At 39.1% G+C, this 17,172-nt stretch overlaps 1 protein-coding gene and 1 pseudogene across 4 annotated transcripts in view; one reads left to right on the plus strand and one right to left on the minus strand.

Annotated features, from left to right (window-relative positions):
* The window catches only part of TRPC6 (transient receptor potential cation channel subfamily C member 6), a 137,818-nt gene extending 134,487 nt beyond the window's left edge, over window positions 1–3,331 (minus strand). Inside the window, exon 1 of one of the 4 annotated variants that reach the window (XR_010147654.1) lies at window positions 2,658–2,914. Coding sequence is in view for 2 of the 4 variants with exons in the window: in XM_016921852.4 (XP_016777341.4) it covers window positions 2,658–2,827 (170 nt within the window). In the remaining 2 variants the exon portion in view is untranslated. Of the gene's footprint in view, window positions 1–2,498; window positions 2,627–2,657 lie in introns of those variants that run through there. The other 3 variants (XM_016921852.4, XM_016921853.4, XM_054662649.2) reach the window with 3 other exon arrangements.
* A 9,733-nt stretch (window positions 3,332–13,064) lies between these two features.
* Window positions 13,065–14,527, plus strand: LOC100615179 (putative monooxygenase p33MONOX; annotated as a pseudogene).
* The last annotated feature ends 2,645 nt before the right edge of the window (window positions 14,528–17,172 follow it).

Consider the following 17,172-nt stretch of genomic DNA (forward strand, 5'->3'; position numbering starts at 1 on the left):
AACAAATTTTTGGCAAGAGTCATGGAATTTATTCCACAGAAATGACAACTTACAAAGACTTGGGATCTTATAAGGGAAAATCTCAATGATTTGAGAAATGGCAATATTCATATCTAAAATGTACTAGTGATTGCCACTTTCAGAAATGACACACCTCCCACTATGAAATTGTATAAATCACAAGTCAAAAGCATATGGAAGAGTTGATTTCTACTCTACCAGAGGGAGTAATTTTCTTTAGCTCTTTCTCATACATCATAGGTGTGAAGTACTTTTGTTTCTTGGTTAAAATTTTTCCATTAGTTGATTATTCAACTGGAAAAACTTAAAACCTTGTCAGAGAAAACAGTGGATGAAATGTAACTATAGAAACTTTTGGAAATAATAGATTCATATAAAACCAAACTCAAATTCTAGAGCATGGCTCACTCTTACATGTATTATAGTACCTCTGACATCACGCAGAGGGTGGATGTTATGAATTGAAGCACATTAAAATATTTCTGTTCATCACTCTGCTGCTCAGTTCTATTTATTAAGAATAGTCCAGAATTCTTGAACTAAGGGAATATTCACTAAATACTGCATGTTGAGGACAGCCTGGGTAACATAGTGAGAACTTGTAGCTAAAAAATGTAATAACAATAATTAGACAAATTAGGCAGTAAGCCACATTTGAAGAAAGCACTGGGAAGAGTTTTCAGGACAACTTGGAATTATTACTTTATTCAGTCTCTCTCACTACTGATATATAACCACAAGGTTTTTAATCAAATCATTTTTTGACAGACACAGCGACAAGTGATTACAGGGATTATAGAATGAAAAAAGGTTTTGTTCATGGAACAGTCTAATTTTTAAAAAGCCGTATAAATTTTTAGTCACCTAGTTTAGCCAGGAGGTAATACTGCCAAACCTATAACCCTCAGACATCGGAGATCTCAAGTTTAAGCCAATAAAAATTCCATCTATGTCTTAAACTTACACCTTCAAAGTACATTTTAAAATAGCAGCATTTCAGAATATCCAAGATTTATTTATTTTTCTTTCTATTCTTGTTTTTTCTTGTCATATATCACCTTGCTATTCAGAGGGTGGTCCACGGACTAGCAACCTTGTCATCATCTGAGGGATGTCAGAAATGGAGAATCTTGGGCTGTACCTAAGACCTGCCTTCTCAAAATCTGCATTCTAACAAGATTTCCACATGATTTGCATGCTAGCCATTAAAGTTGGAAAAGTCTGTACTATGAGACATAAAAATATCTTCTAATTTAACACATCAAGTGTAAGATTTCTTTGAGGGATGATGAAATTGTCCTGGAATTAGATATTAGTGGTGGCTGTACAACTTTATGGATATATTAAAAATAGTGCATTATACAAGTTAAATGGGGGAATTACGTGGTATGGGAATTATGTCTTGAACTTTTAAAAAGAAAAACATATACATAATTGTAAATGCTCTTAACTTGCACAGCACACAGATGAATGAAACCAGTTCTAACTATTTTCCTTTATCTTTGAGAAAAGTTAGATGCTCCCTTTACTGGGGCTCACCTCTTACTTCGAAAGGGCACCGCAGCAGGGCTTGAGGCCGGGCAGCCCTGACACAGCACCCATCTATCAGGAGGGTCTGCCAGGCGCCTATGGGGTGGAATCCTCCCTCCAACTAAAGCTGTTTATAGAGCTGAGAACCTCGGGAAACCGCTTGCGGGTGGATGTGACAAGTCAGGAAACTTGACTACCCAATCACCCAAAGGGGCAATGGGACAGAAATGCTATCTGCCCGCTGCACATGTGGTCACAGCGGTGTCGGGGAAGCGGAGTCTTTTCTTCTGGAGTCCACTCTGCTTACTCCCTACCTCCCCTCCCGCCACCCACCCAGCTAAAAATAAAATACCCTAGATTCATAAACAAAAGCTTGCAGTTACCCACAGCCCAATACAAACGACCCCGACGCCCTCACTTCTATAGCCCGTGAGTCTCCCAGCCCCTAACAGGCTCGTCTCCCCAGACGCCCCGGGTGAAAAGGTTCGCGCCGCCGGTGGAGAGTCCTATTGGTTCTATTTCTGTCTTCACTCCAAGGCCCCAGGACCGGGGAGAGGTCCTGGTCTAACTTTGGCTGTCCCACGGTCCAAGGACCTCAGCGCTCAGCCCGAAACGCTAAACCAAGCGTGGAGACCTCCGGGCGCACCCAGCACCCAGGCAGCTCCAACCCTTAGAGTTCTAGTCATCTCTCCCACATAGGCTAAGAGTCACCCGGGCGCACATCTGAATCAGCCCCCTGTTCAGATCCCGCCTGTTACGTAGCGATCCTGTCTCTTGGAGAGCGCAGGATGAAGGGGTCTGGAGAAATCGACCACCCATCTAATCACCTGCAATGGTGTTGTTACTATGCGGTCTCACTCTCGTGGGCAAACATATCCATGCGTACCTACGAGGAGCAAACCTAGACACCCCCGCCTCCCCCACTCCCCGCGCGCCCCTCCACTCACTCAGGTCCCAGCCCTGGCTCTCGCGGACCTCCCAGCACCGTCCTAGGAGGTACACACGCGGGTTCAGGACGCGCGCGGACGGACTCGGCCACTCCTGCGAGCGCACAACCCCCCTCCGCGCAGCCCGCGCCCGATCCGCCCCGCGTCGCCGGCACTCACAAGCAGGGGTAGTAGCCGTAGCAAGGCAGCGGGGCTTGCGGGCAGCCGTCTTCTCCCAGCTCCGAGTCCATGAGCAGATAGTCCTGGCTCTCGTTGCGCCGCGCAGCGGCTCCGACAGCGCCCCGGGGAGAACTGCCCCTCCGGGGCCCGAACGCCGGGCTCTGGCTCATGGCGGGAACGCCCGACTGGCCTGGGCCCCGCTCCCAGGGGAGCCGAGTGGGCAGTTCCAGCGGGGACCCGGTGCGGAGGGTTCGCGTCAGCGGCCGAACTGGACCTGGGCAGACCGGTGCCCAGGGGACGACGATGAAGCAGGGGGTCCAGACGCCCGCCGCAAGTGGCTCGCCCACTGGCCCGGGGAAAAGTCACCACTTAAGGGGGTGCAAAGAGGACCTTGACCTGAGCAGGTCAGGCCGAGGAGACCCCGCGAGGATGCGTCTGGGGCGCCCGGGCAGAGAGGGCACAGGCGGGGCCGCTGGTGGTAGCGAAGCGTAAGAGCGGAGAGCAAGGGAGACGGAGCTGAAGAGTTACTATGTCAACAGAGACTCTCCAGCCCTCAGCTCCCGCCTTCATCCCCCGCATTCTCCGTCAAGATCCCCACCTTTAAAGGGATCCGAGCGACGTTCTAGAAAGCAGCCAAAGCCTGTCCTGTAGCCACAACTTTCAGGAGGCGGTATGAGCCTGAACTAGGAGGAGCCAGGCACGCACTCTTTTTTTCCCCTCTACTATTTAGTTGGCTCATTTAGTAAGGATACCAACTGCGGACTTTCTAGGAAGCTTCCTTTAAGAACCACTCTCAAAGAGCCAAGGAAACCTGTTCCTTAAAAGGGACACGAGCCTCTTCTTTCTCCAAACTGCCTTCATTTTCTTTGGTCATTTTCTCTCTTACCCTCAACTCATAAAGTTATTATGACTCTGCTTTAAAAATGAACAACGTTCTATGTTCCCAACTCCAGATGTTCCCAGTTCCTGAGAAAACCAACAAAAATAGGCAAGCATTTTCCAATGATACCGATAAAGAGGCCAACAACCTGCTTACTTCAGAGAAAAAATTTTCCTTCCGTCACTGCGAATGCAAGAATGATTTCTCTGCCAGATGTTTCCCACGTTTCCAAGCTGTTTTATTTTTAAGACTTAGTTTTAAATTCTGATTAATATGCATACGTGTGAGAAGTAAAAACTTGTTAACAAGGATGAATCAGTATTTGTAGACCTTTAAGCAGTAGTAGCCAATTAAGAATCCATTCATTAAGTCAACAAATATTTAATGAATGCCAACTGCGTTTCAAATCATTTCAGAATTCGGAGGCAAACAAGCAGATGAGGCACCTGTCTGCCCTCATAGAGCTTTCGTGGCAGAAAGGGGGACCAATTAAATAAGCAAATGAAAAAATATCAAGGACAAATGCTACAATGAAAATAAAACAGGTTGATGTGATGGCAGCTGGTGAATGACTACTTCAGATGAGGTGGTTAAAAGAGGCCCCTCCAAGGAGGTGCTCGTTAAGTTGAGGCATGCATGGCAAGCAGCCAGCCATGAAAAGATCAGAGGCCCATTGCAAATGGATGAAAGAAAGCCAGACTGAAATCTGTCTGCAAAGGTGCCTTTGCTTCCTATGAACAGGTGGACAACAAAATGAATGTTGGAAGTGTGGGAAAATGCAATTGATTTGAGAGAAGGGAAAAGAGCTCACACATTTAGAAACTTCTGAGTTTGCCTTTAAATTTAGAACTGAAACTCAGAGAGAGCAGAAACCACTGTGTCCTGAGGATCCAGCTTTGTATTTGACACAGGTGTGTAGCGTGCATGCATGCATGCTTGGGTGGGTGAGTGGGTGGGTGGGTGGGTGGATGGATGGATGGACGGATGGGTGGATGGATGGATGGATGGATGGATGGATGGACGGATGGATGGATGGATGGAAGGAATATAGAAAAAATAAGAAAATGCTCTTGGCCCTGGAAAGAACATTTTCCCTGGGGAAACAAACAACCTGCATCATTCTGAAGTCTGTTCTTTCTGATTTAACAGCCTTCCTTTTTGATCTTTCAACATGTGGAGCCATGATTTAAAATTCTTATAATTTTCTGGTTACTATACCTAGGAATAAGATATTCTTCCTAAAATTTGTTTGTGGCAACTGCTATCTGTAAGTATTCACTAGCTTTGATGCTTGAATGAATTAATCAATAAACGTTTAGTTAAACAGTGCCAAGGTAATCTCTTTGGCAACACCAAGTATGGGGAAAACATTCATGGGAAAAGTAATATTCAAAGGTTTTCTACCCAATTCAAATTCTGTGAGTTAAAGCCAAATTAGTAAACATTTTTAGTGTCAGTTGAAGTGTTAACCTTTCACATAAAAAGAAAAAAAACAAAAACTGAGACGGAATTTATTTTGCTGTTGTTACACTGTTTTTCATTCACAGGTAACAACCTTCACACTGAAAAAATTACTACAGTAAACTTATTCTGACATCAATTTATCATGTGGTAAGATAAGACATGTTTTTCTCTGTTTTTTTTTTTTTTTGAATTATTGTGAGTACTAGAACAAGCCCAGTCATTTATTGAGTACCCAGAAGGAATAAGGTGGTGTACAAATGTTAGAAGATTCTGAAAGAGCTTATGACATGATGAAGTGGAATCATTAGATCAGAAGTCTCAAAGCCTGGATTTTTATTTCGGCCACTTCCCTAACTGAAGTTACATGATTTCAGAGAGGTCATTAAATCTCTCTCTGCCTCAGTTTTTTCATCAGTAAACTGGTATACAATTATGCCTCAATCTCTAACTTCCCACATTATATAGTTATCTATGCAGTTTTATCACTTTACATTAAAAACATGGTGAAACCAATTTTTAAAAAGACAAAATACGATTAAATAATATAATTTTTGAATCAACTACGGAAGTATTGAGTAGATCTGGAGTCATGAAGAAAGCTGAGTGAACAAAGAAACAATAGTTTTTAAAGTTAAAAAATTGTTGGGTGAGCGCAGGAGTGATAGTTCTTACAGAGTTGGAAATTGCTATGCAATTATAGGTTATGTATGTTTATGTAGTATGTTCATGCTATTGAAATAAAAAAACACTCAGTCATTAATTCTGAGATGTGAGGATGAAGGTGAGTTATGTGTCTCTGTGGGCAGAGGAAGAGATGTTAAATGAGAGAGGACCTTTGCCTCATTATATATATCTGCACTGTTTGATTAATAGTTTGATTTTACAAAAACAGATATTTTACATATATACATGTGTGTAATATATATAATGTGTATATATATTATACATATAATATATATATAACACAGTGTTTTGAAAAGCTGATAGGAGAAAAATGAGTAAAGAAAAACGGTTGTCCTCTAGAACAGTGGTCCCCAACTTTTTTGGCACCAGGGACTGGTTTCGTGGAAGACAATTTTTCCACGGACCTGTGGGGTGGGATGGATGGTTTGGAGATTATTTAAGTACATTAAATTTATTGTGCACTTTATTTCTATTATAATTACATTGTTATATATAATGAGATAATTATACAACTTACCATAATGTAGACTTGATAGGATCCCTGAGCTGGTTTTCCTGCAACTAGATGGTCCCATCTGGGGGTGATGGGAGACAGTGACAGATCATCAGGCATTAGATTCTTACAAGGAGCACACAACCTAGATTGCTCACATGCACAGTTCACAATAGGGTTCATGCTCCTAGGAGAATCTCATGCCTCCGCTGATCTCACAGGAGGCAAAGCTCAGGCAGTAACGCAAGTGATGGGAAAAAGCTGTAAATACTAAATACAGGTGAAGCTTCGCTGGCTTGCCCACTGCTCACCTCCTGCTGTGTGGCCCAGATCCTAATAGGCCACAGATGGATAGCAGTCCATAGCCTGGGGGTTGGGAACCGCTGCTCTAGGAAGTCTCAGGCAAGGAGCCCAAAGGGAAAGGAAAAGAAATTGCCACTAGAAGCAAAAGGTTGAGAAAACATTAAATGCTTAATAACTCAAGAAGCTCAAAAGTTACACAAAGCTGCAGTTTGTGAGTTGCTGTTGCTGATGGAAAACCACTAACATAGGAGTCTCTCTGGAAAATGCAGTTTGGGGTTGGTTGGCCAGAAGTACAGATAAAAGTTTAGTCGTGATTTCATCTGGATATTTTAAAGCATGGAAACCCTGAGCCCTGACTCCTATCACATGTAGAATCAACCAGGTGAAAACAGAAACACTTCAGAAGCTTCAGAGGGGCTGCTGATTCTCTATGAATGAAAGTGCCCTGCAAACTCCAGTTTGAGTGAAATCTGAGCAGGTGCTGCTATATCTTTGAACCTCAATTTCTTAATTTTTAAAATAAAGGGGTTATAATAACTTACATTTAGTATCTCTCTTGCAGCTAAAATGTTATTAACCATCAGAAACAAATAGAAGAATCTACAGATTGCTAATTTCATTTTTGCTCTAATTTGAGCTTGACATAGATGTTGTCCAAAATTCTAACATTATCATATGCTTATTTTGTAAGCACTTGTGATTAATATGGTTTCACTTAGAGAACAAGTTATGTTAATATCTCTTTTGATGGAATTATTGGGACATTTTTAGTAAACTGTTTACCAAGAGCATTGTGTGATATGTTTGACAGCACAATTGAAAAATAAGAACTGGGTAACAAAGGAGTGATTCATAAATAGTTAGAAGACGATTGAAAAGATTGTTGATTTATACATCAATGTCACCCAAGTTTAGTAAATGAAGACATACCAAGAATGGACTGAGCTGCTTTTGGTTTTTTGTTTTGGTTTGTTTTTGCTGGTTTTTGTTTTGTTTTGTTTTTGTTTTTGTTTTCTTTCACTGGACATGTTCAAATACAACCTGGACCTCAATTTTCCACATATACTACAAGGAAAGTTAATATACTTATGGAAAATTAAGTGAACACTAAGATCCTGTAAGAAAAAATCTAAAATTCAAAAACTAATCATCATCTCCATGGATCCAAAAAGTTAATAAAATATCTATTCTTCATTTTTTAAAAGGAAATAAGAAAAAGCTTAGAAAACTAAGAGTAACAGACACATTTTTAACATGGCAGAGAAAACTATTTTAGATAAAAACAACATGGAGAAACACCAGAGATGTTTCTATTAATTTAAGAAATCAAAGATGTTTGTCATTATCATTACTATTTTTCATAGCTAAGAACTTCGACAATAAGTAAAATAAAACATAAAAAATAAGATAAAAAAGTTTGAAATGAGGACATAAATCTATTACTTCACAGGCTATATAATAGTCTACTATAAAAAATTCAAGATTTTTAGCTAAAAATAGTTAGATTCAGAAGAAATGTGTTTGGTACAATGCCAGATAATAAAAGTAAATATTAAAAATTCAGTAGTTTTCCTTTATATCAGCAATAGTCAAAATATAATAAAAGCTATAAAATATAATATAAGCAGAAATATATTTAACAGAGAATTGTAAAACCTATGAAAAGAAAATTATAAATCTTCACTAAGACCTAATTGAAAAATAATCAAAGGTCTGTATCAAATTATATAACACATTTTATTGATAGTTTCATTATACTTGTATTAAATTTACAGATTTAGTTAGAATGTAGTAGTTTCAATACTTATGTCTTCCTATAGAAGGACAGGTTTTTCTCTACTATTTATTTTTTCACATTTCTAAAAATAAATATCTAAAAGAAAGAAAAATCCAAAAAAAGAAAAGCAATGAAAGAAACTTGGTGTAAAAAATATCGAATGATTTTAAAAAACCACAAAAATAATATAAATTGGTACACACAAACTAGAAATATATAAAGAATTTAATGGAAAGAATAAAGGATACAAAAAATTTTATGGTATGATAAAGAGCACATCTTAAGTCAATGGGAGATGTGAAGGAATGTGGAATAAATCAAACTGGATAAGAGATTTCTATCTTGTACTTTTGCCACAAATGGTATGCGTTAATAAGTCAAATGTAATTAAAGAAGTTGTAAAACCTACTAAAGAAAGATACAGGTGAACTTTTTAAAGCATATAATCAACACGTTTAAGAAGATCGCACCACTGCACTCCAGCCTGGGCAACAGAGCGAGACTGTCTCAAAAAAAAAAAAAAAAGAAAAGATTAATATCAAGTATCATTTTTGGCCACAATGGCATGAAACTAGAAATAAATAACAGGAAGGAGACTGGAAAATTCACAAGTATTTGGAAATTTTAAAACATGCTTCTGAACAACCAATGGATCACAGAAGAAATCAAAGGGAAAATAAAAAAATATATTGAGACAAATGATATGTAAACACAACTTACTAAATTATGGGAAGCAGCAAAGCAGTTCTAAGAGAAAAGTTTGTAGCAATAAACACCTACATTAAAAAAGAAGAAAAACCTCAAATAAACAACCTAACATCATTTCTCAAAAAAAAAAAAACAAACTAGAAAAAAAAGAACAATCTAAGTCCAGAGCTAGTAGAAGGAAGGAAATAACAAAGATCAAAGAAAAAATAAATAAAATAGAGACTTAGAAAGCAATATGAAAGAGCAACAAAATTAAAAGGGGATCTTTGAAAAGATAAAATTGATAAACCTTTATCTAGGCTAATAAAAAAATGAAAGAAGACTCTAAAATGAGAAATGGAAAGGGAAACATTACAACTTATACAGAAATACAAAGAACCTTAGAAGACTATTACAAATAACTATACACCAACAAATTGGATAGTTTAGAAGAAATAAATTCCTAGAAACTTACCATCAGCCAAGACTAAACTATGAAAAAATAGCATATCTGAACAGACCAATCACAAGTAGGAAGATTGAATCAGTAATCAAAAATATTTTTCAAAGAAAAGCCCAGGACCTGATGTCTTCACTGGTGAATTCTACCAAACACTTAAAGAAGAATTAATACCAATCCTTCTCAAATTACTTCAAAAAACTGAAGCAGGTGAAATACTTCTAAGCTCATTTTATGAGTCCGACATTACCCTGATTCCAAAGCCAGACAAAGGCATTACAAGAAAAGAAAATTATAATATCCTCAATGACATTGATGCAAAAATCCTCAACAACATGCTAGCAAACTGAATTCAACAATACATTAAAAGGATGGTACACCATGATCAAGTGGCATTTTTCCCTGGAATGTGGGATGGTTCAACATGTGCAAATCCATAAACATGATATACCACATTAACAGAATAAGGCACAAAACCCACATGATCATCTCAATAGTTAAAGAAAAAGCAGTTTACAAATCTCAACATCCTTTCATGATAAAAACCCTTAACAAACTAGATATAGAAGCAATGTACATCACACAATACAGGCTATATATGACAGGCCCACAACTAATATCATATTGAGTGGTAAAAAGTTGAAATCTTTTCCTCTAAATCAGGAGCAAGACAAGGATGTCCACTCTTCCTGCTTCTATTCAATATAGTATAATGGAAATTCTAGCCGGAGCAATTAGGCAAGAGAAAGAAATAAAAAGCATACAAATTAGAAAGGAAAAAGTTAAATTGTTCCTGTTTGTAGATGACATAATCTTATAGTTAGAAAATATTAATGACTCCACCAAAAAAAACCACTTAAACCTAATAAACAATACAGTAAAGTTGCAGGATACAAAATCAACATACAATAGTCAATTGCATTTATATTAAAAAAACAAACTATCCAAAAAATGAAATCAAGAAAACAATCCCATTTACAATAGTTAAAAAAAAACTTAGGAATAAATTTAACAAAGCAGGCAAAAGACTTTGACACTGAAAACTATAAAACACTGAAGAATGAAAGTAAAGAAGACATGGATAAATGGAAAGATACTTCATGTTCAGGGATTAGAAGAATTAATATTGTTAAAATGTTTATACTCCCCCAAAGTTATCTACAGATTCTCTCCATCAAAATTCCAGTGACATTTTCCCAGAAATAAAAAGAATTCTAAAGCATTCATGGAACCACAAAAAACCCTGTGATGGTTAACTTTGGACTTGACTTGATTAAGGCATACTCAGATAGCAGGTAAGGCATTATTCTTAATGTTTCAGAAGGAACTGATCCCTCTTTTGCTAAAAGGGAAGTCCAGGTAGTTGTGGTTTTGATTAGATGATCGGGCTATCCTAGGTGTGTCTGTGTGGATGTTTCCAGAAGAGATTAGCATGTGAGTTGGTGGTCTGAGTGGGGAAGATCCACCCTCGATGTGAGTGGGCATCATCCAATCAGTTTTGGGCCCTAATGGAGCAAAGGCAGAGGAAGGGAGAATTCTCACTTTCCCTCCCTGAGACAGGACACCTTCTTCTCCTGCCCTTGGATGTCAGAACTCCAGGTGGTCTGGTCTTTGAACTCCAGGACTCATACCAGTAGCCCTCAGGCTCTCCAGCAATCAGGATTGAAAATCACACCACAGCTTTGTTGGTTCTGCAGTTTGGACTTGGACTGAGACACATTACTCTCTTTCCCGGTTCTCCCACTTGATAAAGATGGTCTGCAAGATTTCTCAACTTCCAAAATAAAGTGAGCCAATTCTAATAAATCCTTTTTCATATATCTCTCTATAAATTATATTGGCTCTGTCTCTTTGGAGACAGAAACAACCCCAAATAGTCAAAGCAATCCTGAAGAAAAAGAACAAAACTAGAGGTATCACACTACCTGATCTCAAAATCTGCTATAAAACTATAGTAATCAACACAGCATGGTACTGACATAAAAACAGACACCCAGACCAATGGAACAGAATAGACAGCCCAGAAATAATAATAATATTATATATAATAATAAGAGTAATAATCTGTGAAGAATAAATATATATACACAAATATGTATAAATACATAAAATTCATATTCATGAATGCATGGTTAGTGAATGAAAACTTTTTTCTTTTTCCGCCATTCATTCGTTATCCATGGATTCATGGACAGATATTTGATTGAAGTGGTTATTATCCATTATCATCATAATTTATTTTGCTGCTCAAATGATTCTAGATTTGGCACTTTTGATCAGCCTCTGAAAATCCCTCCATATCAGTTTATAGAGATCCTCTTCAATCTTTTTTTAAATTGATGTATTGTTGTATAAATCCATTGTGTAAATCAAAGATTTACAAATTAAGGCCCACAGGCAAAATCTGACCCACCATTTGTTTTTGTAAATGATCTTTGATTGATGTGCCATGCATAATTGTTTGTATTTTTTTAATGTCTGCTTTTGGATTACTACCACAGAGTTAAGTAATTGAAATAGAGACTGTGTGGGCCAAAAATTCCTCCCTCATTTTTAAGAAAATTTTGCTGTCCCTTAGTGAAAATTAATCATAATTTGTTCAAACAATAACCAATGTGTGGATATTGAAACTGTACTCAATATTTTTAACTATTAATAATGCTATAATGAATAGTCTTGTGCATGTGTGTTTTCATATTATTGGAGATTGATATGGTTTTGCTGTGTCCCCACCCACATCTTATCTTGAATTGTAGCTCCCATAATTCCCACATGTCACGGGAGGGACCTGGTTGGAGGTAATTGAATCATGGGGTAGGGTCTTTCCTGTGCTGTTCTCATGATAATGAGTAAGGCTCACAAGACCTGATGGTTTTATAAAGGGGGAGTTCCCCTGCACACGCTCGCTCTTGCCTGCCTCCATGCAAGATGTGGCTTTGCTCCTCTTTTGCCTTCTCCTATGATTGTGATTCCCACACATGTGGAACTGTGAGTCCATTAAACTTCTTTCTTCATAAATTACCCAGTATGTCTTTATTAGCAGTGTGAGATCAGACTAATACAGAGGTACATCTCTAGTATGAATTCCTAGAAGTGGAATTGATGGCTCAAAAGCAAGCACAGAGTTACTTGAATCTGAAAACCTGTGCCTAACTAAATTTGGATAAAAATTTTGGTGATTATAAGTTCAAATATCTTATTCTGGCCCAATCTCTTGTCTCTTTCTCAGACTCCAAATAAACACATGTATGTTATTTGTTTAGTTTATTTCAGTGTTATTTTTCTGGTTCTTCTTTGTATTATATATTTCCTATTGGTCCATCTTTAAATTCTCTGTTCTTTTCCTCTGCCATCTCAATTCTTCTAAGATGATGAAATAAATTTTTAAATTTCAGATATTACATCCAAAATTTGGGATACTTTTTTATACATAAAGGATAAGATAATAAAGAATAAGGATAAATAAAAGCATATCTATTCTTTATTTCTATATATATGCAAGCTATATCTTCCTTTACTTTAGATATTTTCTATTAATATATTCTTTTATTTCATTGCACATAGTTATAACAACTCCTTTAAAGCCCTTATCTACTACTTCCAACAACTGCATCACCTTTGTTCATTATCTTTTCCTTTAACAATAGGTCGCACTGGGGCAGTGTTGTCTGGTGGGTACTGGAGACCTTCCGTGTCACTGCCGCTCTCACCATGGCTTGGATCCAGACTGCACCACAGCCTCTCAGGAGACGTGGGCCCTTGGAACCTCTTTAGTGCCAGATTCCAGGCTGCAGGCAGCCCCTTGGCAGTAGGATAACAGAACCTCTGGATGGATACTTCCTGAGAAGTTTTGCTAATTTGCAGCAGCTGGACCGTGTTTCTCATTAACATCTGTCTGTCAGTTTAGTCATCACATCATTTCACTGTGGTGGCAGGGACTCAGCTCAGAATTCTAGATAGAAAAAGCACCTGGATCCCAGTTTTTCATTGGCTTCAAGACAACCAGAAGTGCCTGCTCTTGAGGCTAGTGGGCCTCTAGGCAAGATGTTCCTGCCCACCAGGATATACCGTTGGGCATCCAGCTACGATGATGCCCTCAAGGACCCTGCGCCCATGACTCTTCCTCCACTGGACATGGGCAGTGTCCCCTAGAAGCCAGTGATTCCAGAGCACAATATCAGTGCATCACCAAGGTGGAGGAAGATGAGGCCAGCCTACCCTCCCCAGCCATGACCCTGTCATTGGCCATTGACAGTGTGGACAAGGTCCCAGTGGTGAAGTACACATGTCATCATGAATTATCAGATCACAAAACAGACCCAGGAAAGTATTCAGCATTTTGGGTGACAGGCAGGGCTGAGAGATGCTGGCTACACACCCCACAGGGGCCTCACCACCGAGGAGACCAAGTACCTTCCAGTGGCAGGAGCACTCCACAAACTAAAGCTACAGAGTAGAGAGATAACAAAAGAATAGAGGCAGCCTGCATCAGCCCAGTAGCCCCAAGCTCCACTCCTCATTCTTCCCCTAAGCAGAAGCCCAGAGGCTGGCTCACTTCTGGTTCTTCCACAGTTTTACCTGGCCCAAATCCTAGCACCATGGATTCTGAAAGTGGGGATAAAGACAGAAACTTGTCAGGTAAGTGGAGCCTCTTTGGACCAAGATGCCTTCAGAAGTATGATTCTGGAAGTTTTGCCACCCAGGCCTACCAAGGAGCCTAGAAGCCTTCTCCAATGGAATTGATCCATGCCCAGGCCAGCTGAATGGCTGAAGATCCAGTAACCTTGAAGCTGCCCAAGATGAACATCCTAGTGATGGAAGGGAAGAAACAGCCACCATGGACCCATAAGCTCAAACCACCTGACTTGAATGTGCTCACACCCACTGGCTTCTAGAGCCCTTTCTATTCTAGGGACTCTACCTTGGCTGTGACATAGGAAGGTTACATTTTTCAAAACCTGTTAAATTGAGACTAGCGCTGGAGACATAATTGGTGTTTGAGAAACATTAGTACAAAGCTTGCCCTTGTTGTGTGCAAAAAGCCATTTTGTACTGCTTTAAAGTTGGACTAAATAATCTCAGCAGTGATGTATGGGGGATCTCATTACCTATTTTTTCATCATTTACCCTAGATAAGAACTTCGATCATTGCTTACTAGGTAAAGAATGTTTGTGCTGTTCTGAAACCCAGACTTCTTGATTCCTTTACCACTATCCATGTGAGCATTGACAAATCATGGCATAGAGGGGTTCACTGACTCGTTGAGAGGACTCTGACCCTCTTGACTGCTGGTGCTGTGCCCCAGCCTTGTCAGTTAGGGGCCCCAAGATCTGTTTAGAACCTGGGTACAGATAAAAGCCAGACTTGGCATGGATCCCTCTTTCTAGGCTGAACCTTGAGTCCCCCTGCTTTTTGGTAGACCTAATGGATCACTGTCCTGCAGCCAGTTCTTCATGTGGGGCCTCTTAGGCCAGTGCTGAGGGAGGCATGCTTCTCTTTCTATTCCGCAGAACAAACACTAGTCTGGCAAAGCCTTTCTTGAGCTTTAAAGTGAGATTAATTTAATTCCAATTTGGTTGAAGACTTCCTAAGAGAGAAAAATTCAGTCTACTGAATTGGCATAGGTAAATGGATGTTAAACTTTTGTAAAGTAACGTAAAGTAAGATGGTAGGTACAGTTAGATTACAGTCTTGAGGCTCATGTGAAACCAGTGTTACCTTATTTTGATATCCTTGTTCAAGTCAGGGCCTGAAATGTCTGCACCTGGAGGTGAAAGAATTCGAAATTTTTTGTACGAAAGCATTTTTCACCAAAATAAGCCTCATTCCTTTATGCAACACATAACTCTTTCTTTCTCTCTGTCTCTGTCTCTGAGGAAAAGAAATAGGGAAATTGCCTTTTTGTTTCTCCTCGCTGTGTACAAGTTCAGTCATTGTCTTGAACACTGTCTCAAACACCCACTTTTGTTTTGGATAGTATCTCATCCGCATAAGAAGTTGACCTTTCCATAGAGAGGCCTGGAATCTAGAATTATCAGAACAATTAATTTATTTGCATCTTCTATTATGATCTCTTGTTAAACAATAAAAATTCTTACTACTTTCTCAAAAAAAAAATAGGTCACATTTCCCTAGTTATTTTTATTTATTTATTTATTTTTCTGAGATGGAGTTTCGCTCTTGTTGCCCAGGCTGGAGTGCAATGGCACCATCTCGGCTCACCACAACCTCCGCCTCCTGTGTTCAAGCGATTCTCCTGCCTCAGCCTCCCTAGTAGCTGGGATTACAGGCATGTGCCACCATGCCCAGCTAATTTTGTATTTTTAGTAGAGATAGGGTTTCTCCACCTAGTTCTTTGTCAATTAATAAAAATGAGACCCTGTCATTTGCAGCAACATAAAACTGGAGGTCACTGTGTTAAGTGAAATAAGCCAGGCACAGAAAGACAAACTTCCCATGTTCTCACTCATTTGTGGAAGCCAAAAATTAAAACAATTGAATTCATGGAGCTAGAGAGAATAGTGGTTCTAGAGGCTGGGAAGGGTAGTGGGCATAGAGGGGGGATGGTTAATGGCTACAAAAATATAGTTAGATAGAATGAATAAGATCTAGTATTTGATAGCACAACAGGGTGACTACAGTCAACAATAAATGTAATTTATTGTACATTTTAAAATAACTAAAACAGTATAATTGGATTGTTTGTAACACAAAGAAAGGATAAATGCTTGAGGCAATGGTTATTCCATTTACCCTAATGTGATTACTGTGCATTGTATGTCTGAATAAAAATATTTAATGTATACCATAAATATATACACCTACTATGTACCCACAAAAATTTAAAAAACATATATGAGATATATATAGATATATATATATATGATTGTAACCTGAGCAAAGTGAATATAAGGTTTTGAAGACTCTGGAAAAGTCTTATGTTTTTATTTGGAAGGCAATTCATTTGATCAAACTTAAGTTGCAAACTATTTCTTTGGGGTGGCCGCTGAAGACAGTTCTTTTATTTTTGGTTGTGCTACTTTGAATCTACACCCATGTATGCTTAGTTCCATCCAGACTTGCCCAGAGTTGTTTACATAATTTGAAAATCACCCCCATTCTGGCTCTCTTCTTTTCGGAATCTTCCCTGACTTCCCAGCAGCTGAGACTGCCCTGAATTTTGTCCTCTTGTCTACATGCCATAAAGGTTATGAGTTTTCTTTTTCTTTTTTTTTTTGAGACAGAGTCTCGCTCTGTCACCCAGACTGGAGTGCAGTGGTGCAATCTCGGCTCACTGCAAGCTCCGCCTCCTGGGTTCACACCATTCTGCTGCCTCCCAAGTAGCTGGGACTACAGGCGCCTGCCACCAAGCCTGGCTAATTTTTTTTGTATTTTTAGTAGAGACAGGGTTTCACCGTGTTAGCCAGGATGGTCTCGATCTCCTGACCTCGTGATCCGCCCACCTCGGCCTCCCAAAGTGCTGGGATTACAGGTGTGAGCCGCCGCACCCGGCCAGGTTATGAGTTTTCTACTGATGATTTGGTGGCAGTTTTGGCCTGTCCTTCCATAAAAGTCAAAAAAAGAGAAATGTACTTCAAATGAGACTCTTCTTTCAAGTTTTCACTCCCCTCAAGAATTATCCTGCTTTCATTCATTCTCAAGTGCCTTTGTGTATTTTTTTTTTTTTTTGCTTTTTTCCCAGAATTAATAGCTGTTACATATGGCAGGTGTGAGTCTTGAAGAAACTTAATTTACCATATAGAAGC

Source organism: Pan troglodytes, chromosome 9, assembly GCF_028858775.2.
Source record: "Pan troglodytes isolate AG18354 chromosome 9, NHGRI_mPanTro3-v2.0_pri, whole genome shotgun sequence".
NCBI lineage: Eukaryota > Metazoa > Chordata > Mammalia > Primates > Hominidae > Pan > Pan troglodytes.